The following is a 26,783-nucleotide window of genomic DNA, read 5'->3' as shown; positions in this document are numbered from 1 at the left end:
TGTATATGTAAATAAGCTGCATAATAATAGGCTATGATACTGATATTGAAAAAAAAATGTACATTTATATTTAAAAAAATCACTGTACTCTATATTTTGTACTGAAAAGAAAATGTAATAGTACTTTATTGTATATATGTAAATACTCTATATGATGATAAATAAAATGTTATTACAGTTCAAAAAAAGTATTATTACTATTGTGTATATTTATCAATATGAATGTCCTCAGCATTTTGTACCGAACAAAAAAATATAACAATAATAATAATATTTCATTGTATATATGTAAATACTCTGTATGATAATAAACCTTGTCATTGTTACTATAAATTTAAAAAAAAAAAATTTTTTTTTGTTTGTTTGTTTACTAGAAGTCTCTCGACGGAAGGAGAAAAAACAGCAGCAGTTGAATTCGGAACCATGTAGTAAGTGGTGAATGGAAATTCACTTAATTTGTTCAGAATGTGAAGATACCTGTCGGATTACAAGGTAAAAATAAAACAGTACTTATTTGGAAATTAAATTTCTATTTTTTTTTTTTCTGTATTTTCACCAGTTATTATGTATAGTTAGTTATTATGTCATATTCTAAGAAGCAATGGCGAGTTGCGCCATTTCGATTAATTATTTATACAAGCTGTCAGTTGTAAATGCATTATTTTAGTTTTTATTTTTAATTATCGTATACAAAATTATGCTTAAACTGTGCTTAAATTTAATTAATTGTGCTATACACTTAATTATACTTAATTAAGTGTATAACACACAGTTTGTCGTTCTGATTCCAGAAAGATTGAAACACTATTACACAATGTTGCAAAGTGTAAGGTTTTGAAATTTGGGAAGCAGAGATGGGATGTAGAGTACACAAACAGTGGAAATATCATGGAGGTGGTACAGGAGATGAGAGATTTGGGAGTGATTGTAGAGAAGGACCTAAAATTTCGGGGACATGTTACTAAAATTGTGATAATGAGAATGATGCGGAGGTCACTGACTTGTAGAAGTAAGGATGTTATGGTTCCTTTGTACAAGACTTTGATCAGGCCACATATGGATTACTCTGCACAGATTTGGTCACCTGGTTTTTAAAAAAGATGAAAATGTGTTGGAAAAGGTTCAGAGACGATTGACTAAAGTGGTTTCTGGTCTCAGGAATGTTAAGTATGAAGACAGATTGACAAAATGTAATTTACAGAAATTGGTGGATAGAAGGAGGAGACGGGATATGATCGAGACATATAAGCAGTTAATAGGTTATACCAGATTAATGTAGGGGAGGTTTTACACAGAATGGGTGAAGATAGAAAGAGAACAAAAGGTTATCCCTGGAAGCTGCATATGGAAGGTGTGAGCAAGGGAGTGAGAAGTAGATTTTTTGCTTGGAGAGTGGCGAGTGATTGGAATGCATTGCCCGAGAGTGTGGTGAGCGCAGAGACAGTAAATATATTTAAGGCATGGTATGATAAACTGTGTGTATAACAGTGGACCTCCCACGATGGGTCTTTCACTCCATGGTGGTTTATAATAATAATAATAATAATGACGTAAATATCATCAATAATATTTTTTTAGAAAAAAAATTCTTTTCATATCGTTTCCTGCTAGCAAAGAATGAATACTGTCATCTATTGTTTTACACACACACACACACACACACACACACACACACACACACACACACACACACACACACACACACACACACACACACACACACACACACACACACACACACACACACACACACACACACACACACACACACACAGAGAGAGAGAGAGAGAGAGAGAGAGAGAGAGAAAGAGAGATAAAAATACAAAAAAAAAAAAAAAAACTTAATACAACCAATACGAGGATAGAATACGCAAGTATCATTTTATCGTTAAAGGAGCACTCAGGCCGATCGTGAAGTAACTGATGGCGACATTCCTGAAGTCAGATCACATGGGAGCGCTGAGGAACAGCGTAATTAGCTTATTGCGTACCCAATAACCTAATGGGAATATGATGGAATCATATTCCCATATTCCCAAAGGAACATGCAGTTTTTTTTCCAAAATATGTATATTATGTTTTATATTATATTAATACAGTATAAAATATTAATGCTATAAAATTATAATTAATATTATAAAATATTATATTAATAAATAAATAATAAATGTCGCGTACCACAGATATATATGAGTTTTATTTATTTTTTTTGTCTTATATAATATTAATATACTAATAGGTTTTTAATGTTATAATTATCGTCAATATACATTTTTTTTGAAAAAATTTAATAACTAAACGCCGAGGGATAACAAAATAGAACTATTTATTATTTGAACGCACAGCTACTTTCGTCTTCTTAGAAGACTTAATCGGATGCATAACATGAAAAGAGAAATACAAAAAATATACATTACAAGAGAAACAACAACTATAAATTAAGTTGCAAATGGATTTCTGATATTTGAAGGCGTTCTGGATGTCATAGTATCGTTGTATCATAGTGAGTACGTTCACGCGGGCATGATCTCGTGTATGCCAAAGCTGGATAGCTGAAGCGTGATAATCAGATAGGTTATAGCTAAGGTCAGTATTAAGGCAAATCGAATTAGCGACAATTTCTGTTGATTCAATAAATCTTCTCTCAAGCTCATCATAGCATCTAAAAAGTTTTCTGATGTATTCCAGATCACAGGATGAGTAAAGGAATCTTCATCATCAGTGTTAGCGGAATTAAGAACATGATCAGATAGATTGCTGGCTCTAGTTCTGCCATATGTAATGTCTCTTCCATACGCAACTCAATGGATTTCTCCACCTGACCAAAATAGGGCACATTACAGTTACACCAAAGACGTAAACTCCTGGAAACTTTAGGATGTCATGTTTTTGTTAAGGCGTACCGAGTAAGGAACGGAGTTTGGTTAGAGGAATAAAAGAAGTGCGAATTTTAAATTTCTTGATAAATTTAGTAAACCTTTGGCAAACGGAGCTGATATGACATTGTCGTCGGTGTTCCCGGTGTGCTCGAGAAAAAAACTAAAAACAAAAAGCCAGTCACGGAAATATTAGTCATGGAAAAAAGAGCCCTAATGACCCTAAACTAGAACCTTCTTGTCTCTAGACACGTGCAGGGAGGAAGATGATGAGATGAAAATGAAATTGTCCACTTTCTGCGTCTCCTTTATTTTCCAACTAACCCTAAACCAGCAATTTCAGTCGTTAGTTTATATATGTGCTTTTCCATAGTAATGAGCGTCATTTTTGTTGTCATAAGCATATTCACGTTATATTCCTTTGTATTTCTTGTGATAAGGTATAACTAAATGAGTTTATATAGAATATTTAACATGCATTTTCTATTGGTATGAGTGTCATTTCCTCTGTCTCATACTTAATTAAACCTTAATTGTATACATTCATTCTTATGAAAATTTAGTCTTCGCTATAAGTGGATTCGTTATCGGTAATCATTGTTCGATCTCCATTAACCACGACATTTACAAGTATGAACGAGTCGATAATTGTAACAACGTACCTTTGCTACTTGAAAAGAAAGGGGTACATCACTAAAATGTTTATAAAAAATAATTCACAAATAAGGAATACAAGTTATATCAGTTACAACTTATTCAATAATTTAAATCGTACTGAACGCATTTTATATCCCTGAATCACTGTTTTAATGAAACCACGTAATTTTTTCGTTGAATTGCTTTCTTTGATGAACTGTGGATAAATTACTTCATCGATTGCATCAATTAATTATTCTTCGATGAACTGTCGTTTGATGAACTGTTTTCAGTGAATTTTCTGAATACCTCAAGCAACAGCTGCAAAACAGGACTGTTCCAAGTTTGGCGCACGCGCGCTTTATACTCGTCAACAAATATCTCATTACCACCTCTTAAGTAGTTACAGTAATCGCTGGTAATAATTCTTTCTTTCGGAAGGAAATCTTTGTGTATTATCCCTGTGTGAACGAAATATGCAATCTGTACAGTTCTGACATGAGATTTCTGAAAACGAACATTTTTTTTTTTTTAATGTCTTGGTGAGCTTGGTGATCGGCTTTCTGCACTTAGTCTTTTAGCTACAGGATTATACTGGAAGCACCAGCTCTCATTCTCAGTAATAACTACTATTTGGAAAACCAGGTCAGCTGTTTTAACAAAGCTTTCGCAAGCATCCAATGGTCGGTGGTCTTCTTACATGAATTGTGGGCACAAATTTTCAGAAAAATTTTCTTTTTCTCAAGTCTGGTAATTATTAAGCTTATCGATTCCTTGTTCAATTTAACACACCTGCTAGTATTCTCATTTTTAATCGGCGGTCATTTGCTAATAAACTGCTTGGTTATTCACCAACTCAGAGATATAGTTGTTTTCGGTCATTCACTGCGCTCATCTTTCTGCTCTCTTTAAAATGCTTCAAGCATCGAAATGTTTGTGCCAGTCACAGACTGTAAGATGTTCGCAACATTTCGTGAATTTCAGTGAGAGTTTTTTCCCAGCTTCGCACAACACTTAATATTGATCCGTTCTCTAGTTTTTCTTACGGTGACATTAGATCCTCACAAAGAACGTCAACACACACATGCAGCAAAAAAAAAAAAAAAAAAACGCAGCTAAAGGACAACGACTGCTTTGGATTGGGCGGACTGCCACGATCACACGTCTACTCTTCTTTCGAGCGTTCTCCAGGGAGTTATTGTGTGAACACATAATACTTATGCGCACGCACTCCAGTCAAAATGTTATGATCACCCTCATTAATTCATATTACACCATTGCCAGAAGGCACTCACATCACAGTGAAAACCATTATAAATTGTACTGGAGGTGTGTGATGTACTGTTCATCGAAATTGCTGAACGACAAGAGACGTAATGTAAGACTTCGAAAAAGGCGTGATTTAAGAGCATCAATCCAGGAAACTATCCGTATTGTACACATATCGGCCACTGAATTAGAAACCCCTTAAGCAGATATACGTAAACGTCTCTAATGCAGCGTATATACTTGATCACGTCACCACGTGTTCTAGACAGCTATTTAAGAATACTGATGGTAAGTAATCGTCAGTAATGTTGATCACAACGGGAAAAACAAAGAATCTTTCGGAGTTCGATAAAGGGCTTATTGTGGATACCCGTCTGGCTTAAGCTACGATTTTGACAACAGCAGAACCGACTGGCTTCTCAAAAGGTGCGATATCCCAGGTGTTTAATCAGTGGAAAAATAACCTACATTACTTGTCTAAGAGGCGTAACTGTGTATCTAAAACAGTTCTTCCAAGCTTTCTCAGACGACATCGATGAGAAAGCGTGTATAGTTCGCCCAGTTTGTAGATCTCTGCTTGGCGTCTTGCCAAGAATAGTCGATTCATACTGAATGGGAGAAAGAAATGAAGGACGTACGAATTGGTCCCCAACACGCGAAATCACGTGCTTTATAGGTAAAATTTTCCAACTGTTATACAAGCAACATAGTTAACTACAATGATTATAAAAGAGAAGTTAATTTTCCGATGTTTAATAATAAACAACTCATCCTACAATACAGACTGATTACCATATTATCGGAATGGATTCTCCTCCTGTTGACATGCGCAGAAGTGTCGAAGGGTCTCGAATCTGTGGGCATACTATAACAGACAAACAAAACTTCCTGTATGTAGCAATTGACCCAAGCATTTGAAGAAGGCTATTCTCGACCCATATCTCACCAAACTGTGAGTAGGGAATTGAACAGGGCCAGTGCTCGCAGTCGCATGCCTATATGAAAACCATTGATTTCAGCAAAGGACCAGAAAGTTCCTCTATAGTGCTGTCAGGAACACTGTGACTGGACACTGGAAGAGTAGAAAAAATTCATGTGGTCCGACCGGTTATTGTACACTTTGTTTTTTACCGACGGCAGTAAAAGAGATTGACGGGAGTTCCATGAAGCAAATAACCTGGCTTGCCTTGTAAACACAACTTAAGGTTCTGGAAGTAGTGTCATGGTGCGGGGCATATTTTTTTGGTTTGGATCTGGTCATCTGATATTGTTGGAAGGTCGGATATCCTCTTAAAAAGTCAACATTGCAAGATGGACTTGATCAGCAATAATGTTCAGATGTTCCTTGGAGGACATCTAATGTTGAATTCTTATCCAGCAGGTGATGGTTGTTTCATGGACGACAAAGCTGCTGTCCGTCTGGCAAGAATTGTTCAGTAGTGGTTTATCAAGCATGACAGCGACTTCCACCATCTTCCCTGGCCACCACAAAGACCGGATCTGAACCCCATTAAAAATGCTTGGAGCATGTTAAAAAAACTGATCCGGGAGCAAAGTCCTCTTCCGTCAAATCTGAGCCAGTTAAAGGACTGTTTGGTGAATGCCTGGTATATAGTAGATGCAATCCAACACCTTTTGGAATCTATGTCAAACCTCATATTGCTGTAATTTGGGCTATAGGAGGTCCAACACAATATTAAATAAACGTTTCTCATTCAGTGATCAGTATGTCTAGGTTCATGGAGTGCTATAGTTAAGGTGTGCTAGGAGTAGAAAAGCACTAGGCAGAAGAGTAGTCGCTGGTCCAAATGCTGGCAACCATCCCTTATCGCTGCTCATGGTTAACTCAGGTTTTCCCACCTCCCACCTTGGGCCAGCCATCGAAACAAAATTGTGGAATGGCTGATCATGGAATTTAACTGGGTTTGGGAAGGGGGAGAATGGCGATGTTTCTCAAATCACATTCTTACGTATTACAAGTATCCTCTTCCGAATTGTCCTTCGACGAAAGCTCTCAGTCAAAATGGCCAAGATTACGCTTGATCATCAACGACTACGTCCACAGTTTGCATTCGAAAGCCATCAGAGGAATATAGAAGAAGGAGAAAAGTAAAAGTTGCCTTTCAAATCACTCTTATTTCCAGCAATCGTGTGTGGAAGGTTAAGGCAAAAACCAAGGAGATGAATCATCCCAGTATCATGGTTCAAAAGAAACATGAAGGAAAGAAAACAGGCCTGGTTGGCCGAGTGGTTAACGTATCTGCTCTCCAGCCAAAAGGCTGCCGGTTCGAATCCTGCCGTGGGCATGGATATCTGTGAAAATACTAGTAGTGGTGGTGGTGGTGGGCGGTAACTGGCGTTGGTGCGGTTGCGGTTCGTTGTAATTGGTGGATTGAGTGGCAGAGACAGAGTTGTAGAGTAGGTGCCCTCCCTCGATGAGTCTTTGGACTCTCTGGAAGTGTAACTTAATAATAATAATAATAATAAATGATAAATTTATGGTATGGGACATGTTTTCCTTGGGAATCATCAGGTATATACCCCTTCATGCCAATTATCTTCCTAGATGACACAGGTTGCTTCCATCAGGTAATGCATCATACCATGATTTTAAGGTATTATTCGAGTGTGTTTCGGCTAACATGATCGCCACGTTCAGTTGTTATCATGGCTGCCGAATTTTAATCCCATAGAACAGCTGTTGGATTATATGGAATATAATCCATATTCCATATTGAAATCTATCTGTCCTGGGGAGTTATTGTGACCTATTAGGATGGTAGTCATAATTTGGATTGGATTTGTGGATGTGTAGCTAAGTGAATGTGGCGTTTGCACACCATGGCGCTTGACTGCACGAAGGAAGACTTCTTGGTTTCGAATCTAGTCGGAATAGAAAGCTTAGAAATTTTCTAAGCCTTCTTTCGACCGGTTCCCGAGTTAGTCGATCTCTGGCACGGCAAGCGGGTTTTTTCTCCCGGAAACTTGGGTTTTTCGCCCCATAAACTCAAGAAAATTGACTGTAGAACCACATTATTTCAAACATTAAATACGAGTGTTAGTGTTAGGGACCACGAGATGGCGGCACTCATTGAGCTGTCTCTCTTCACTGCGTGCTGCTTAATTAGTGATAGCCTTGGGTAGGCTATCTCTGATTGGTTACCAGTGGAGATTGAACTGCCCACTCAGTCTCCAAAAGTTAGATAGGGCTAAACGGCCTCGCCTACTCCCTATATACGGGAATAAAAAGGCGTTAGCTGATTTGATAAAAAATCAAATCAGCTAACGCCTTTTTATTCCCATATAGGGAAAACACGCACATATACACACACGGCGTGCTTAGTATCTTTTGGCTAAGTATTATTTGTATTGGTTTACGATAATAAATGTATTTAGAGTTGTGAGTTCAAGGCTTTGGTACGTTGTCTCTGATATGTTCTTTAATAGGTTATTTATTCGATTTTTCAATCACTGCTTAGTATAAAATGCTATAGCCAACTACTTACAGGATATTTTAATGAATCTATTTAGGTTAAACAGATCGAAGTATGAATTGTAATATTAGGATGGGAGTGATAAATTTGATTTTTATGTTCTCTCTCTCATTGAACAAAGAAAAATGTACCTCTAATATCTTCATTGTTTAGTGTGCTTTGAGTCTGTTTATTAGAGAGGTCTCGAGACCATTTCTTATACCCATGTTGCAGGAAGGGGTTAGTAAGTAATTCTCAGAGAATTAATTCTTCCCAAAGAATTCTCTGAGAATTCTTTGGTTAACTATAATGGCGAGCACTCATGTTCAAGAACTGACGTGACACTTTATTTCAGAGGTTAATAGTGGTGGGAGTCAAAATAAAAGTATTGATTTGTGTGTGGGTCAGATAGTGATTGTCAGCTTTCAGATGATCATGTAAGTTTTATATCCAAGAAAGGAAGTATATCATCTATTTCGAGTTCATCGGTGAATTTGAGGTGGTTTAAGGAAATGTGAAGGGATTGCTGACTATGGGTTCATATTAGGAAGACATCATCAATGACTCCTACGATTGGGGCTTGAGTGGATATCTTCTAATGCTTTCTCTTCTGATGCTTCCATATAGTTGTTCACCAGCCAGAACTGGAAATAAAGGGTTTCCCATACTAGCCAAATCATTGTTTATATGTATACTGGTATCTTTATATCTGACATCTCCCAATATGCAGTGCTTTACGAAAGTTATACATATTTTGAGAATTTATTCCATATCAATATCATAAGGTCAGTACATTGATGAACAAGGCAATATTTGCTATAGTCGTTCTTCGAGATGGATGTTATTAATGTTTCTATGGATACGAGGTCTTCATAGATTGTTATCATTGAGATCTGTCTAGTTAGAACTTTTAATATCCTTGCTAAATGTTTATTCGAATGATTGATTCCTTTAACAATTGATTATAAGGGAATATTCTCCTTGTGGATTTTGGGATTCCCCCCCCCCCATACACAGGGCTCGACAAATTATGCAAACCTTATTTGAAATGCAAAAAATGTACTTGGCAAAGCTACCCCCATTTTTAATAATATGTCCCAATAAGTCAGTAGGAGTTCCATAAAGTGATTAGTGGTTCTGCATCTTTATTTTCAAAAAATAAAATAAATAAATCTTCTAATGCCTTCTGTTTCCCAAAGGAAGTTACTTTAGCTCTAACTAACTTTATGAAGACTAATGGGTAGTCGGTCTCTGTCCCTGAAACACTTACTAATAGCGAAAACAAACTATCAATAAATCAAAGCTTTTCAGGGAAGGGAAAGAGAAAATACAGCAAACTGTCACCACCCCATATTCCTAAATCCTAGCATTAGTATTATTATTATCAGTAAAAGTGCGAGTTTTACGGTGGTTTTTCTTTGGATGCAGGGTTAAAAACCCGATTTTCATGGAGGAAAACCCTACTTGCTTGTGCGACAAATGTGTTTTCTTAAAGATAAAAATATTTTGTTTTGTTTTATTTTTTCCAATTTGTCCAGTATTCAGTTGCTTTCCAGCTGGCAACATCTCCCACGAGTGTATGTGTTGGGCCCTGTCCAAAAAGACTAAGTATTTGAATACTAGATGAAGAGATGTACGGCTGAGGCCTGTTTAGCTCTATGGAAGGGCGTTTGCACCATAATGCTAAGCTGACTAGAGAAGCCGTTCTCTGTTCCAATCTAGTCATAAACTACAGGAGCTTTTTTTTCTAGCTCTTTTTTGACCGGTTCCGAATTATTCAATCTCGGGGATGGGTTTGCTGTTTCTTCTGCCAGAAACTCGAGTTTTTCTCCTGTCAACTCAAAACATCGATTGCAGAACCCAAACTATTTCAGACAAATAATATACTGTGTTAAGTTTAGGGACCAGGAGATGGCGCCACCTGCCAGCTTCTCTTCATCGGAGATTGAACTGCCTCATCAGTCTCCAAACGTTAGACAGGATTAAAACGACATCGCTTATTCTCTATAGGTAATAAAGGAGTTAGCGGATTTATTTTTTATATTTTTATATAGAACCTAATTTTATATATAGTAAAGTCCTATTTCTTTCACGGAGATTATTAGTATAGTTGACCGAGTGAGTATAATTTTTCTCTCCTACCAGTAAGTCGTGAGGTGTAATTGCAGAACCCACACTATTTCAGACAAATAATATACTACGTTAAGGTTAGAGACCACGAGATGGAGGCGCTTGGCTGCTACTTTTCGTAGGTGAGAAGTGAAAAAAAATTGAATGTTAGTTAGCTAGTCTCCTATGAGGTTAGCAGGTTTTTTTCTCACAGAAACGTTTTTTATCCAACAAAAAAAAAAAAAAGAGGCCATAGAACATATGCATTTAACATACATAATATACTGGTCATAGCATCAGCTGCATCATCATCAATTTCCTGATATATATATATATATATATATATACCCTTAATGGGTGTTCAGGTTACTATAACAGCACTATATGATTAAGTTTACATAATATTAACCTTCTAGCCACAATTTTCTTCCAAATAAGTCTTTTACTTGTTAGCACTTCAATATTATCATATCTAACATTTCATGCTTCTAAGGTACTTCTGACTCATCAATTCACCTAGACCTTGGTGAATCCTCTGGGTCTCTTCCTGCCATCTCGGCATTAAACACCTGTTTTACTAACCTTTCCTCACCCATTCCATTTAATTTGCCACACCACCTTAGATTAGCTCTGTTCACACTTTCTTGAATGCTAATAATGTCAAGTTCCTTTCTAAAAAAAAAAATCAGCTAACGCCTTTTGATCCCGTACAGGGAATGAGCGAGGCTGTTTTAGCGCTAACTAATTTTTGCACACTGATTGGACAGTTCAATCTCCACTGGTAGCCAATCAGAGATAGATCGCCCAAGGCTATCACTAATTTAAGCAGCCCGCAGTGATGACTCAACAAGTGCCGCCATTTTGTGTTCCTAACCCTAACCCTAATTTCTGAAATAGTATGGGTTCTATGGTTAATTTTTCTTGAGTTTACAGGACGAAAAACTCGAGCTTCCGGAGAAAAAAGCCGCTTGCCCGTGCCAGAAATCGACTAACTCGGAAACCGATCGAAAAAAGGTTTATAAAAAGTTCCTCTAGTCGACAACTAGACTTGAACTTAAGTTTATCTTTGGGTGGTTTAGCGCTGAGCAGTGCAAACATCACTTCCACTGATCTACACAGGCTCTTCTTTCTAATATCTTCATTTTTAATATGATTCTGCCATTGATGCCATCGCTTCACTTGCCTAATTTTTGTCAGAACCCTCATATCTGTGGTCTCTAGTCTTTGATCAAGCATTTTATTTATAATACAGGCCCTCTGGATTATGCAGTGTAGCCACTGCAAAACTTTTATACCTCCATACTTAAGCATTTCTGGTCGACTACTCCAGCTGCCTCTCCACATTTCAAGTTTTTGACGGCTTTTTCTACCTGAAGTATTAATGTACTCCTCTTTGTATTCCTCTTGAATATGTTCTAGTATGGCTCCGTCACTAAGCCTCCGTAGTTCAGTCGGTATAGACGAAGTCCTTTTGTCAGAAAGACCTGGGTTCGATTCCCGTCAGTGATGTGAGGAACCTTTATCTGGTCTCTTTCGACTAAAGGTGAGTTAGCCGGTCTCATACGGAGGTAGGGTTTTTGTACCCGGAAACTCGGGTATTTCGTCTCCCAGAACAAGCAAACCGGCCCGTTAATTAACACGCACATCTACAGGCATAGGGCTATCCACCATATCCCCGATTTACGGTTGCGAAGTCCAAGAATACTTGAATAGGTCGTAGGCACTTAAGCACCCACGACCTTTCCATTTTACCACCTTCCTGATATCTATTTCCTATACTCTTACCAATGTGTTCCCACGACTTTTGTTTAGCTACTTTTACACATACTCAAAGCTCAACTAACTTAACATTTTTCTTTGTATTCTTTTAGGGCATCTGCTGACTTATTTGCTAGACACTTTTTCCCAGACTGCTTCTTTAACTTCTTGTGTCCACCATGGTGTTCTTATTTTTCTATACTTGCATGCATCCTCACCACATACCTTCCCAGCTGAATCAGTCAATGTTTTCTTCAGAATTTTACACTGAGACTCCAAGGTTTGGTTGTTGTTTTCAAACTGCTGCAAATTTCGTTCAATAATGTTTACATAGTTGAGGCTACAATTTATCTGTAAAAGCTGCTCAACTTTAATTGTTTTTAAAAAACTTACTTACGTACTGTTCTTTTCAATGTGACATCATTTTTATCCTGCTTAGTACGAAGTAATGGTCACTTCCAATTTCGAATCCCCTGTATCCCCACGAATCCCCACGCTTGTATCTTGAACCAGCTTTATGAGCTCACTATCGACGATGACATAATGAATTGAGCTTTTCTTATTTCTTGTGTCTTCTCTCCATGTGAACTTGTGCACATCTTTATGTTGAAATATGGTGTTAGTAATGACTAGACTAGTCTGTGTCCTGAGCAGAAGTCCAGCAAATACCTACCATTATATTTAGCTTTGCCCTTTTTTCCAAATTTCTCCAAAAATTCCTATATACCTAGTGAGATCTATTTCCTACTCTGCTGTTCAGGTCTCCAATGAGGACTACTTTTTCCATTTTGTTTATATCAGCTGCCTGTCTCTAATGACTCAAAAAAACTCCTCCACTTCTTCCTTAGAAGAACCTCCTGTAGGACTGTAGTCACAAATATTTCATTGTCTATTTCCCCATTTTTAATTATGCCCACGTACTCTACTTGAAACTTCCATCAAGAAGTTTATCTTCATGTTCGGTTTTGAATGCTATCGCTACTCCTTCCTTTCCATGATCAGTATTTCCTGAAAATAGCATCCTATTCTTATTTAATAATATCTCGCCTGTTTTTGTCTTCTTTGTTTCAGTAATTCCAATTATGTCCACGTGGTACTTTTCCAATTCTTCTGCAAGTTCGATTTCCTTTTCATGAATACTCCTTATATTGATGGTTCCTATCTTGAGTTCTTCTGATGTTGGATTTCTTCTTCTTCTTCTTCCTGATGTTGAGTTGGAGCTTGTTCCAATAACTGGTTTTCACTGTTCGCCCTGGTTCCTTGATGAAAACCACGGGGACATTGTTTACCCGGGCGACGCCCCATCCGGTATGAAATCTCATCATGTTGTACCATCATAATATGCATTTGTGGTTTAAGCCAATAAAAGTACAATTTGGTCGCCTAAGTCCCAAATTGTCAACCCATCCTTGTTCGTTCAGTACCCAGTAGATATCTACTAACGGAGCGCACGTGAAGGTGAGGATTGGACATTAGGTCAGAAGCTTCAGTCAGTTCTCCGCATTTACGGAAAGCGATGTGTAGGTCTCCTCTGTTATTTGGCTTTGACCATTAAGCAACCCCAACGTTAGTTGCTTCGGCAGTAATTTCAACAAGTTTTGTGGAGCCATTGTTTAACATGAAGTGTGTGTTCTTGTGGAAGTTGTTGAATTGTATTTTCATGCTCATTGAATACAGTGATCAACGTCTTTTGGAGTTATTCTGCAAAATTTGAAGAAATAACATTTTGCATTGTATCAGACTGTCTGTAGGAAGGTTCGTGATGTTTATTACTAGATCAGATTTAAAGTGTATCATTGTAGTTGCTTAGGCGTACAGGCATCAGCCTACACGCTTACTATTTTGCTACTACTTTGCAGTGTAAAATAACCTTTGATTATATTAATTTAATTGTTCTTGTTTGTTAATATGACAAAAGCTAGTTTAATTTTTTTATTTGCTGACAGTGAAATTTAGGTGACTACATTCAAATGTTAGCGACTGAAGATCACTAGTTAGATATAGGGACGTACTTATTCACAGTCAAACGTGCCCCAAGTTAGAGCTGGAGCCCGAAAAATGTCAGTCAATTTAAGGGCCCCAAACAATGAGGGAGCGGCCGGGAACACTCTAGCGCCTAGGGAAAAGTATAAGTGTAGACCTGAATTCATATATGATTAACATGGTGAACTATTTATTCTGGAATACTTTTCATCAATAGCTCTCCTATTGCTAGGGTTGTGCGCTGCTAACCGTAGCTGTGGGAAGTTTAAATTTTTCTAGTGAATATCAAGTCAAAACAATGGATGTAAGAATCTTTATTCTAATTATAAAAACTCTCGACTGATCTCCGTAACAATAATTTTCCGTAGTTAAGTCCCTCGGTTAGCTTTTCATTAGCCTTGATAACTAGAGATTGCCTTCTCTTTCGAATTGTCGTACGCTTTTTCGCACATTCAGCGAGCTCACTATTTTGAGTTCAACTGCTTAACTATCGGTGGACCATACTGGACTGATTAATCATTAATATTCATTAATATAATGATTTAAAATATCAGGCTCATTATTCTTGTAATCTCGTGAACTCTGAGATTGCCATTTAATTTTTACTGAAACGAGGTATTTGTAAAATATAACTTTGAAATGGAGTTCAGTTTCTTGAAAATATATTCGTCACTTCAACAAAACAAAACATATATTTATAAAAGGAAAGAAGATAATGAGCGTATTTGCATTTGCACAATCACCAGTGGTCTGAAACTTTTTAATACGTTTATACAGAGACAACATATCACGGATATGCAGATTTAGAAGGCTCTTCTACTATCTTGTAGGCAGATTTCTCATTTATTTGTTAGTTAGCTCCATACAAATCCAATGGTTAAAAACGTGTGATTTTAGATACTGCTTGGAAAAAATTCAACGGACACCATATTGTGAGGAACAAACATCCATGGCGTCCAACTTAATAAGATGTAGGACCTCCGTTCCCTGCAATGACTACAGCAATCCTACGGCGCGTAGTTTCCACAAGTTTAGGACAGCGATCAGTGGGAATTTTGAACCATTCTTCCTGTAGGCATGTAATGAGGTCCTGGAATCTTCCGGGGTGAACGTTCCTTGACTTCACACGATGCTCCAGTCGTACAGCTATTTAATAGTGCTTAGATCAGAGCTCTGTGAAGGCCAGTCAGTTGTGGTGACGTGACGCTCATGTCCACAAACCACGCAGTTACAATAGCAGCCTTAAGACATGTCTTGATGAAAGAGACAATGTTCAGTTCCGTAGAAACGCTACAAAGTAGGAAGCATTGCATCGTCCAAAATGTTCAGATATCTCTCTTAGTTTAATGTTAGTGCCACCACAAATAGGGGTCCGAGCCCAAACCAGGCCATACTAATCGCACAACCTCCTAATTTCATAGTTGGGGTAACGCACTCCGGTAAGAGTCGCTCACTAGATATTCGGCACACAAACACCCACCCACCCACACACACACACACATCCATCTGCTCGTTAAGGGCGTAGCGCAATTCTTCGCTCCATAACACAACTTTCCAAGCTTCGATGTCCCATTGTATACGCTTTTTGTACCACTGAAATATGCATGTGAGGGCTTGCATATTGTGGTTCTACCATGGCAACCCAGTTGTGAGCCTCGATTCTGAATGTTTTTGTGCAGATTCGTGTGCCAATCGACTCCCGGTTTTCCTCATTCAACGTATCGCCCAACGAATGGCGGTTTTTACTTATTATTAGGCAGACCATATTTCCTTGATACAAAAACGGAACATTGGGATGACATGGGACGGGGGTTATGTAATATTCTGTATTTATAAAAAAAGTAAGACGATAAAAAAAAGTTTTATTACATAAACATATTGAGCTTACCAGTATTCTTTAGTGATAGAACCCATACAAAAATTTAGGTAGACGTAGAGGGGGGGACTGTATTTCACCACGATCGAACCATGAATATTTCTCCGATGAAGTGATCTTATGCAGCAAATTTCGGTCTTCCAACACCTTATCATAAAACTTTTAACACTCCATGACACAATTTTGTCTTTCAACTAACATAGCCCTCATTGTCTCAATACAATCCAGATTTCTCATTTGAACACATACTGTTCATAACAGAAAATATTCTCTCACAGGTGCTGTACTTCCTGGAAGACGAAGAATTAAATCTAAAATATTACAAAAGTCTTGAAAGTCTAGGCGTTTTTCGCTCATTTCAGAAAAAATCTATACTTTTGTTCCATCACTACACAGCTTGTCCACTTAAAGAAATTTGAATTCTTTCTGGAGATCGTCATTAAAACCTGCAGTTTCGCCTCTTTGACATTGCAAAGATAGACTAAAAGCTTTAAAAAATATGAAATTTAAACCACCCGCATTGAATAACAAAGCCCCGCCGGTTAGCATACAAGCAAAACAAAAACTAACGCTACAGCAGAACAGACGCCGCGTCTGAGACGCGCAAGTGTTGCCAACATGCAGTTTTTTATTTTCTCTAAATAAACCACTGCAGATATCGATATTTAGTATCGAACAATGCGACTCCATGGTTATACAAATTACTGGTATCCATAATATTGGTTATGAATAATAATTTATGATTGACCAATATTAAAGTATATTTATAGTTTTTATTAAAGACGGGACAAAATTGACATTTTTATTAAAACGACGGGACGGCCGGAGAATATGAAAAAAAAAAAAAAACGGTACTGTCCCGTTCAAAACGGTACATATGGTCAGCCTACTTATTATTCTTCCTAGTATCCTATGTTCACGTTCGGCGAATGTGGCAGGTCATCCACTGCGGGTAGTACTTGCAATTGACGCTCTGCGCTTCCATCTCAGTATGGTATTGACACAGGATAGCCCAATTTGTGAACAATTTGCCAAAACAGATAGGCTTGCAACATGGCATCCTATCACAACGCCTCTTTCAAACTCTGTCAGTTCCTTTCTCGCAGCCATTGCACCTGTACACAGTTGCGCTGACTTGGGAGTATCTTTTGTAGCCGGTATAAATTGGAGATTCCTCCAGTTTATACCGGCTACAAACACGTGACTCGTTACATAGCATGATGCACCTTGCCCATGGGGATGTCCGTTAACATCTTTCTAAGCAGTGTATGTGATGCCATGCAGTAAAAACAATTTTAGAAGATCACAATATGCATTGCATATTTCATTCATATTTCAAGAATCAAGAACCTGATATATTAAATCTTTATGCGTACGCTATTTAAATAGGCTTTAAATACACTTTCTGTGGATTCAGTGGACCGCGTCACTGATACTCTCAATGTACAGCATATTTCTTACAGTTATATGCATTCTTGCGCTTATGACCGATTAGATTCACCATAAATCGAACTTACAGTTTTATTACCACATGAGTAAGCAGAAATGATGTATTTATTATCCTTGCCTAAATGATCTCACTGCCTAAGCTCTGTGTCAGATAATAACAGCATGCAACTAGATGCAAATGGCCTTCAGACACTGTCTCAACCGTGGTTGAAGGAACACACTTCGCAGACCCCTTTCAGCTCCGGTAGCTATTTCTGGATAAGCAGTCTGAAAAATCAACTCTACGAGATCCCCTATAGTTTAACGTAGTGTGTAACATTTCTAGTAATTCTCAGTGCGAAATTGATCTAACAATTTTTAATAAATAGTATATAAATTAACAGTGTTCTTTAATGAGTTATCTTTTCTAGTATACCTCCAATAAATCTTTCAGATTTCCTGATAAGACTAAGTATAACCAACTGAAATTATTTTATATTAAATAGAGATCTGGTAACAAGCATGAAACTCCTAAAGAAGTTAAAACAATATATAAATATTTTGTCCCTATCGGCTTGATTTGTTGAATGGATAGCGCTTCCTTTCTTCGGCCAACAATGTGCGAGTTAAAATTTTACTGCGAATGTTGTAAATGTCTTTAGATAGTAGATGAAATTCATCTCGCGGCTGACCATTCTGTTTGTGTGTGTTGGGGGGGGGGAGTAAAGTGTTTAGACTATACAGTACGATTTATCTATCCCTTAACCCATCAACAATACTGATGAAATGCAGGTTTACAATATTTTGTGAGTGGAATTCGTGTTCGCAGAAAAAAAAAAATCGCTGAAACATTTCAATCAGGATTTATATTTTATTTATGTTTTGCATTTTGTATTATATATGCTTTTGAACCACAGCAAGCTTTTCTAAAGTTCGATTATCCTGCGCTACACGAGCAAATAATGATAGGCTCTAGGTAGTCCAGATGTTCATTTTATTTTGGTATCTTGCACCATTGGACTTCTGTCGTTTATTAATGCAATATGTAAGTGGCCAAATCGAGGCGCCCACTTGAGGCTTCTGGGAAGTTAATGCATACACTGACTATTCTCTCATTAATACTGAAATACAAGACGCTGTCTAAATTGTATCCTTGAAGAAAATATTTTATTTATAAGTGGACGATCTCCTGTGAGCGAAGAAATTATCATATTTGAGAGCTTCGTAATATTTGCAATCTGTGCCTATGGTGCTTCCAAAGGACTAGGCCAACCTTCGTTCAAGGTCTTGAACTTTCAGAATACATCACAACATCTGTAATGAGACTTTAGAATCAGGGAAGCGTGATTCGTTTCCGTCTAAATAAAAAAAAAAATTAAAAAAAAAAAAAAATCGAGGACTGAAGCAATAAAAAGGGGAGTCATGTGCGAATATGTCGAAATCCCTAACACTGAGGACCCGCTGAAGAGGTAGTTCAGGGATTTTATTATTAATCCGACTAGCATGTAGGACTAATAAAGTCTAAAGGCAATTAAAGTGGAAATGCAAGCAGATACTACATAGTGAATACAGATAGTGAATATATAGAAAATTGTCCCAGGCGCCAAAATAAGAAATGGCCGATTTCTAAGAATAAATAAATAAATAAAAACGCACAGTTGTAAACGATGCTCTTACAAAGAATAATTACATTCCGCTTTTAAATTACACTCGTTTTATTATTATTGCTTATGTTTTATTTTATTTTATTTATTATTTTTATTTATTTTTTGTTGTAGATGGCAAATAGCTTGATGTCGGTTCTCGTAAAAAATTAATTACAGCTACATGTGTTTAAACGCGTGTTAACAATAAACAGCTTTATCATTTTGATACTAAATTGTCTTTTCATGCGCTTTAATTGAAATACTTCAGTTTGAATCCCACTAGAAATGAAAGATTTTTCTTCTAAGCCTTTTTTTTAAAAAAAAATGTATTTCAGCTGACTGATCTCAGACTAGAATGAAGAATTTATATATATATATATATATATATATATATATATATATATATATAGCGGGGATATATACTATATATATAGTATACATCCTTGGGATTAGGAGTTAAAATAACCAAGTTTATAAAATTACTTGGTTATCCTAATATACAATATCCCCAAGTTAAAAAATTTATTACATATATATATATATATAGATAGATAGATAGATATATACATTATATATATATATCCCGCTGAAAAACCTATTCCCTTCATTCAACGTAACATAATTCAAAAAATGATCTCCATAATTTAAATAAAAATACAGTTAACACTTTATCTGTTTGTATAATTTAAGCCTGTTATTTTACCCACATTTTACATAATATTGACCCTCTATATATTTTTTATTTATTTTTTATTTTATTTTATTTTTTTTTACCGTCTGTACGCATGTTATTCCTTCATAATCTGGCCGGTCGAATTTCATTTAAATTCAGTCTTTCTGATTACAACCAAAATGTATATAAAATCCATAGGGATTTTTTGTTTCATTAGGATCATCGTGACACAATCGTGATGATAAATGGTGTTATTATATAAGAATGCTCTTACGAAACGTATCATTTTATGATTGTTTCCGGTCATTTCTTTAGTATGTAATGACTACTAAAAATATAACGTTCAGGTCTTCTGAAATATAACTTTCGTCTCGCTCTCTAGATGTAAGATAATAAATAAAAGCTAATATTTATGAAAAATATTAGCTCCAATAACATTATCCCGAAGTACTTCTTCTAACTCTCGTTTCAAATTTAATCTCAAACTAGGATACTAAATATAAATGAAAAACGTTTTGTTGAGCTAAAACAATTTATTTTAATCACACATTTTCTTTTACTTTTAACTACTTCATTAAATGTCTTAAATAATCATATGCATAACAGTTTGATTTAAATATACAATTTTCATACGATAGCAGCACAAACGTTAAAACTGTATACGGTTGCTTTTTTTTTTTTTTCTAACTCCTGTTCTATAAAAGTTTTCTGTACGACTCTCATTATCTTGTACTAGTCATCTGTGACGTACATATCGTTGACTTTTGCAATGTATTACTTGTTTGTGATTAAATTGATTTTTTCACAAGGTCAACTAAAGGACCATAAATGTCTTAAAGTAGCAGCTGCATGCGTTTATGAAAAATCGGAATCATTCGTTCAATCTTATTACCTCCGTATAAGAACATTTAACGTGGTACCAGATCATTGCATTGCACTATAAAAGTCATTGCTATTATTTTGAAGGGCAATCCTTAGAATTGCTAATAAATGTAATTTAAATGCAGTAATTATGTATCAGTTATATACCACATGATAGAGTCTATATTATAATTATTTTAATCATTGTTTTGATATAATGAACTTGTTTCGTAAGTTTAGTAGGAAGCAGAGATTCCTCGCATATTTATAGAAATATCGTTTCTTAGCTTAGTAGAAATAATGATGTTTCAATTAAATCAGCCACGCACACGTCAGTCAAAACTTTAGATTAATCATTATCAGCCTCTCAATCAGCACTTTTGCGTTTAGAACGAAATGCCAGTATAAGACTGTCGAACAAAAATAGCATCATGATATCGTAACTGCACTGGAAGGTGGAGTAATCTGAAACGGCTAAGTATAGTATTTCTTAAATGCAGTACTTAGCTACAAGAATTCTCAAAAATAATAGCTCAGAATGAAAATAATAGCTCACGATTGCTTTAATTGAGTGGTTTTTTTTTTTTGTTTGTTTGATTAACGATCTTACTGAAATGGGTGAATAAATTCTATATCATGCGACTTATAAAATTCGAATAGCTGGAGATGCGCAGTGATTCTTTAATGATGACTAATATCGATGACGCCACAGAATAAGCAGGAATACCCGCATGTCTGCGAATGCCCTTTCTCGGCAATTTCTGAGTAATACAAGATCGTAAAGATAGATAGTTCGAGTAAGTAATTTCTGTTTTCAGGTTTACGCTCGTTTCTTTCTTTTTCACTTAATTTAAGGACAAACGGGGACTGTTACGTGAAATTCTACAGTTATTGCGCGTGCCCAGTAAAGTAGGATAAACCATAAATCACTGTCACGTGTTAAGATGGTACAGGTAATATTATGACGATCGTAACTTCAACAACTTTCAGAAATAACCCTAGTGGAAGTCATAATTACTCATTCACGTACTCTTATTTTGCAGGTTTCAAGCATTATACAATACGATATGTCCTGCACAACTTTTTTTTCCCTCTTGCACAGCGCTGCTCGACGACGTACAAACCAGTAGACATCACAGAGTACAATTTTCGCACGATAATAATATTTTTAGGATTTTCTATGTATTATGCATAAAATGCGCAAGTTCTTTTCACACGGTTAACAGCATCTTTTTTTTTTTTTTTTTTCCAGCGGTCATTGAATAAAAATCTAACCCATTCGGCACACATACATGAACTTTCTAAATAAAGCAATATCATTAATACAGTGAAAGTTTTCTATAACTCCTTCGTCGCTGCTGTCATTACTGCACATATCACACAATACAGTACTTTGATACCTCTTGCAAAGTATAGATACTAAGTTTTCTGCCCGTGGTACTGGCCGGAATTTCGTGGAATGTCTAGTTCAATGAACTCTTAGATTTAATCCTACTTTATACGGATAATGAATTACTGGGGAAATAATCGACATATATTAATATGTAATTGTTTTTCATCTCGGCAATAAATCGGAAATCCCCCACAGTTCACAGAACTTGCAAAGAGCATTCCTCCCATTTTGTCTTACAGCTGACTTTTACGAAGCATGATGTAAAGCTTGTTGTTATGAGTTTTCCTCTTGATCTAAGTTGAATGGAATTTTGACGCTCCGATTAAATATTCACCAACACACAGCATACGCGACTTAGCGAGGAAAGTAACTTGTAAATCAAGTTTATTCTGCACACGCATAACTGGACGAAAAGAGAAAACAAACTAAATATAGCTCATCGCACAGACAGAATTCAACATATGCACACAACATCGTTTTTAACTGAACTTATAAAAGTTAAATAAAGGAAATGTGCAGTTGAACAGGAAAGTAATATATAAAAAAGAATTCTAACCTGCTGTTGTTGAGAATCTCCTCCAGCGAAATCGAGTTAAGAGGGCCCCCATAACTTTTCAGAAACTTAGAAATCCAACAGCGTTTTGGTACGTATCCCTCAGTGACTTAACTGCTACACAAACGTTCGACTGTTCTAACGCGCCTGCTCCGAGACGAAGGGAGTGGCACGGGTAAGCATCCAAGACACACGTGCGGTTCACTATTGGATATCTCGAAATGTCATCCTGGTACTCAAGAGTGAAGAAGAGAATCACGCAAGCCACTCCGGAAGTTCCTCCAACAGTTTTTTCTTTTTCTTTTTTTTTACCTCTTCCCGTTTCCTCGATGAACTAAATACAGAGTTAGTTTGCGGTGTGTGTGTGGAAGTACTATGTTGTTATACTTCAGTCCAAAATTCATAATTGTGTATATTTGTGTGAGTGGGGGGAGGGTGGGAGGAGATTAGCAGATTTCATAGTTCATTCAAGATAATTTGATTTCACATCAGCGTTTGAGTACATGGAATCGTATAAAACGCACAGTTTCATTTACTTCATAACCATATCTGCGAACAAAAAATAGTAGCTGTGATATGATCTTAATTGGAATTTAGTTCAAAGTAAATGTAGTTTTTATTTATTTGTTTGTTTTTATTAAGTTAAAATTTAAGCTGCGAAAAGCGGGTAGTTTGGAAAAATTGGCAACTGAATATCACGAACATGAACCTTGAGGTACATATATAGCAGCAGTGGCACACCCAGAGGGGGGACAGGGGCCCTGGCCACTCCAAAGAAAAAGAAAAAATGCACTCACTAGAAAATTTTCCAAAAATTTTCCAAAAATCTTTTCCTAATTAAAATTCATTTTTTTTATTTATGTTGTGTCGTGTCTTCTATTTCTATGCTACTTATGAATTAGCGTTCATTGCAGATGCTCAGTCATAGGTCGTATGCGATGCGCAGTGTGTATTCTCAAATCATCTATTCAACTCGTCCCCCCAAGATTAAATCCTGAGTGCGCTACTGTATAGCAGTTTTCTGGGACTCGCTAGCAAATTATATTAAAATAGAATATTTATCAAATCAAAATAAAAACGGAAATAGTTTTATTTAAAAAAATATGCAGTTAATGTGCGGCCCTCACTCTAAACAAATCTTTACGGTGATGTTGCGAAATATCTATATCCAACGACTTGAAGACCGGTTTCTGTATGTATGCCTTTCTCGCGGGAGGCACACGCTTGTCTGCACCATTCATCACGCAAAGAATCAAATAACCTCAGGCTGGTTACAAGTGCATGTGTTGAACGCTCATACCCTTCACACACATTAATAAAAAAGGAACTGAGAAATCAATCGTATGACGCAACTGCGTTTAAATAATTTGATTTTAATAAGCATTGAACTTTGCATTTTAGAAACTATCTTTAATTAAATCAGTTGACGATGATATTTTCTAACGTCAAAACATAGAAAAAGACCAGTATAACTGGTCTTTTTCTATGTTTTGATTAGAAAATATGATGAAATAGCATGTAAATAATCCTTATTTTGTTCGTAAACAAATTAAGGATCTATTTATGTTTGGCATTTAAGCATTTCGAGAGTGTTATAGTGTTTACAACGAACGTTATCTACGAATAAGATGTCATAAAACAATGACAGATGTAGATAGATACAGAGGCAAACATTGATAAATATGCTAGACGTTCAAAAGGTTCTTAAAATGACTTTTGAGATAAAAATGGAAGCAGAGTTCAATTTCAAATGTGACTTGAAGATTATGATGTCTAATGTGAACACTGAAGTCTTGAAGTCTAATGTAAAGATTCCAGTCGGTATGGAAATATTCCATACCAACTGGAATCTAATTCTCGATCCTCCCAATTCTCTAACTAATCATTTCCGTCATGATTTACATAACATAAGGTTGTCCATTGACAATGAAAATGATAGTTGCTGTGGTGAGTTTCTTGGATGTTTTTCTTGATAACCATGCGTTGGTGTTCAGTGGTTTCACTGTGTCGCACGCGCATTAATAGAAAACCATAAAGTTCTTCAAATTCTGTTGTATCGGTATTTGTTATGGTTGATAATAATAATAATTGGTTAAAATATAACAAGCATGAAGTTTGTGATGAAACTTAATGTGATCATTATAAATTCAAGGTGAAGCAATCGAGCATGCAATGCAATATCTGGAATATGCAATGGGTTACTTGAAGCTTATGTTCGAGACCTAAACATCCATTTGAAATATTCCTTAAGATTTATCGTCAAGAGTATGTCCATATGGGATCTCATGACTGCCTTGCATTTTTATTGAAAGGGTCTCCATATTTTAAAAAAAGTTTGGATACCCCCACCCCCTCACACGGAATTTATATATGTTTCAATATATAACTAATGTCGTCCAAAGAAACGTTTTCATGGAAGGGAACAGAAAAAGATTGATTAATAGGGTTGAACGTTTCGGAACATCTTGCATATAGTCCGGACCTTATACTCTGTGTCTTCGGTCCTTACAATCAGTGGCTTGGAGAACGGTATTCCCAAATGGAAATGGAACAAGAAGTGCGCGATTAATTTAGTATTTTAATGATTTTTTTTTTCAGAAAGAATTTACTGGATAAATCAACACGATGTATTTCTCAATGCTCATGATGACTTTATGTGACTGAACACAATACATTTCCTATGATCTTTCAAGCTAGTTTCTCTTGACCACTCTTATACTGCTGAAACGGAAGGCCTTCAGTGACATTTTTTTTTTCTTCAAATACTAGTGATGTTCCCTGGGGTCTGCTTCATGGCCAATATTGTTTAACTTATATGTTAGTGATAGCGAGAGAAAGGTTTAAATTGAGATATGAAGTTTGCAGATGACCATTGGTACATCTTTTAGCAAATTTTTCAAACAAAGTCAATCGAAATACTTTTCTTTTTTTCCAACTGCTAACTAAGTCACAAATTGTAACTGAAATTAAATTTGGCAATGTTCAAAATAAATTATTATTATTTTATCATAATACTGCTTTTAATAATGGTTGGGATCTCGCAGGAATCGATTTGTTCATATTTTATTATTAAGTTTATCTTAATAATGAAAGGGAAATTGGTCGTAATAGGAGGAAATGAATTGAAAAATAAATAAATAATCATTACTTACAAGAGACGGACTTGTTCCACTGTAGGAAAAGCCTCAGTGGATCCAACAAAACATTGTCTACAAACCAGTACGGTCTTATTAAACGTTTTCTTAGAAAGGAACTGACTAATAACGATTAAATACACTAAATAAATAGTAAACGAAATGAACAAAGGCAAAAGAGGATGGAAAATGGAATATAACGATGAACTAAAATAAAAATAAATAAAAATAAACTTAAAATAGGACAGAACTTGAAGGAAATGAACAGAAGAAAATAACTCTTAAAACAATAAACATTCAAATGCAAGAAAAAAAAAGAGAAGCAGAATATTAGGAAAATGGGTAAACCTTTTCCTAATCTCTTTTGAGATTAGGAAAAGGCGAGTCGAATCCTGGCTAGGAATTAGGAATTAGGAATAGATATAGGGCAATGATTTTTATTGATGGCATGTTCAGCTACTTCGAAATTTTTAATATTCTGTTTAATATCATTTTATCCACTGTTATAGAAAGAACAACCAGTTTACCCTCCCTTTACACTACAGCGACCTTGAGAATACTTATAAACTAAATGTCAAGATCTCTACAGCGAAGGATATGCGGGAGAGTAACTAGCTGTTCGTTCCGCACTAGTGCAAAATAGTATCCACCCCTTTCGAAGACTGTCACCATTTCGTTATCGTGTTCCTTTTTTTTCTCTCCTTTTATTTTTTTATCTGATTTTGTATGTCTCTTCTTTCACAGTCATATTATTTGTTTGAAAAAGACTTTTCCACCAATTCTATCCTTCCCTTTATTTTCTACCTTTTTTCAAGTTTATTTTTATTTGTAATTCATTGTTTGCTTATTCCACCCTTTTTTATTGATTTTTCCCCCATTTTCAAGCATTGTTTTTAAGATTTTTTTTCATTTGGTTTATTAAATAAAGGGAGAAAAGAAAATTTAATTTAACAAACCAGAGAAGTTTGGTTTATTAAATCTCTATTAGTGTCCTTCAACAAAAACGTTTCTTTGGAACACACACTGGTTATAGACATTCCTTGGATCTACTAAAGCTCTTACATTGGAACAAATCTTCGTGACCTCTTATGATCAAGTAAGTTGTGATTAAACGT

General features: G+C 36.0%; 2 protein-coding genes across 2 annotated transcripts in view; one reads left to right on the top strand and one right to left on the bottom strand.

Annotated features, from left to right (window-relative positions):
* The window catches only part of LOC150102767 (uncharacterized), a 146,144-nt gene extending 123,459 nt beyond the window's left edge, over nt 1-22,685 (bottom strand). The window contains exon 1 of the mRNA XM_090399709.1: nt 22,538-22,685. Coding sequence (XP_090255835.1) covers nt 22,538-22,589 — 52 coding nt within the window. The 5' untranslated portion in view covers nt 22,590-22,685. The remainder of the gene's footprint in view (nt 1-22,537) is intronic.
* Samtor (S-adenosylmethionine sensor upstream of TORC1) overlaps nt 21,256-26,783 on the top strand; it is a 177,877-nt gene continuing 172,349 nt past the window's right edge. Inside the window, exon 1 of the mRNA XM_090399712.1 lies at nt 21,256-21,385. The gene's annotated coding sequence lies outside the window, so the exon portion shown is untranslated. The remainder of the gene's footprint in view (nt 21,386-26,783) is intronic.

Source organism: Typopeltis vanoorti, chromosome 10 (genome assembly GCF_054136105.1).
Source record: "Typopeltis vanoorti isolate ZY-2024b chromosome 10, IOZ_Tvanoo_1.0, whole genome shotgun sequence".
In the NCBI taxonomy this organism is placed as follows: Eukaryota; Metazoa; Arthropoda; class Arachnida; order Uropygi; family Thelyphonidae; genus Typopeltis; species Typopeltis vanoorti.
This window is presented reverse-complemented; position numbering and strand designations above follow the sequence as displayed.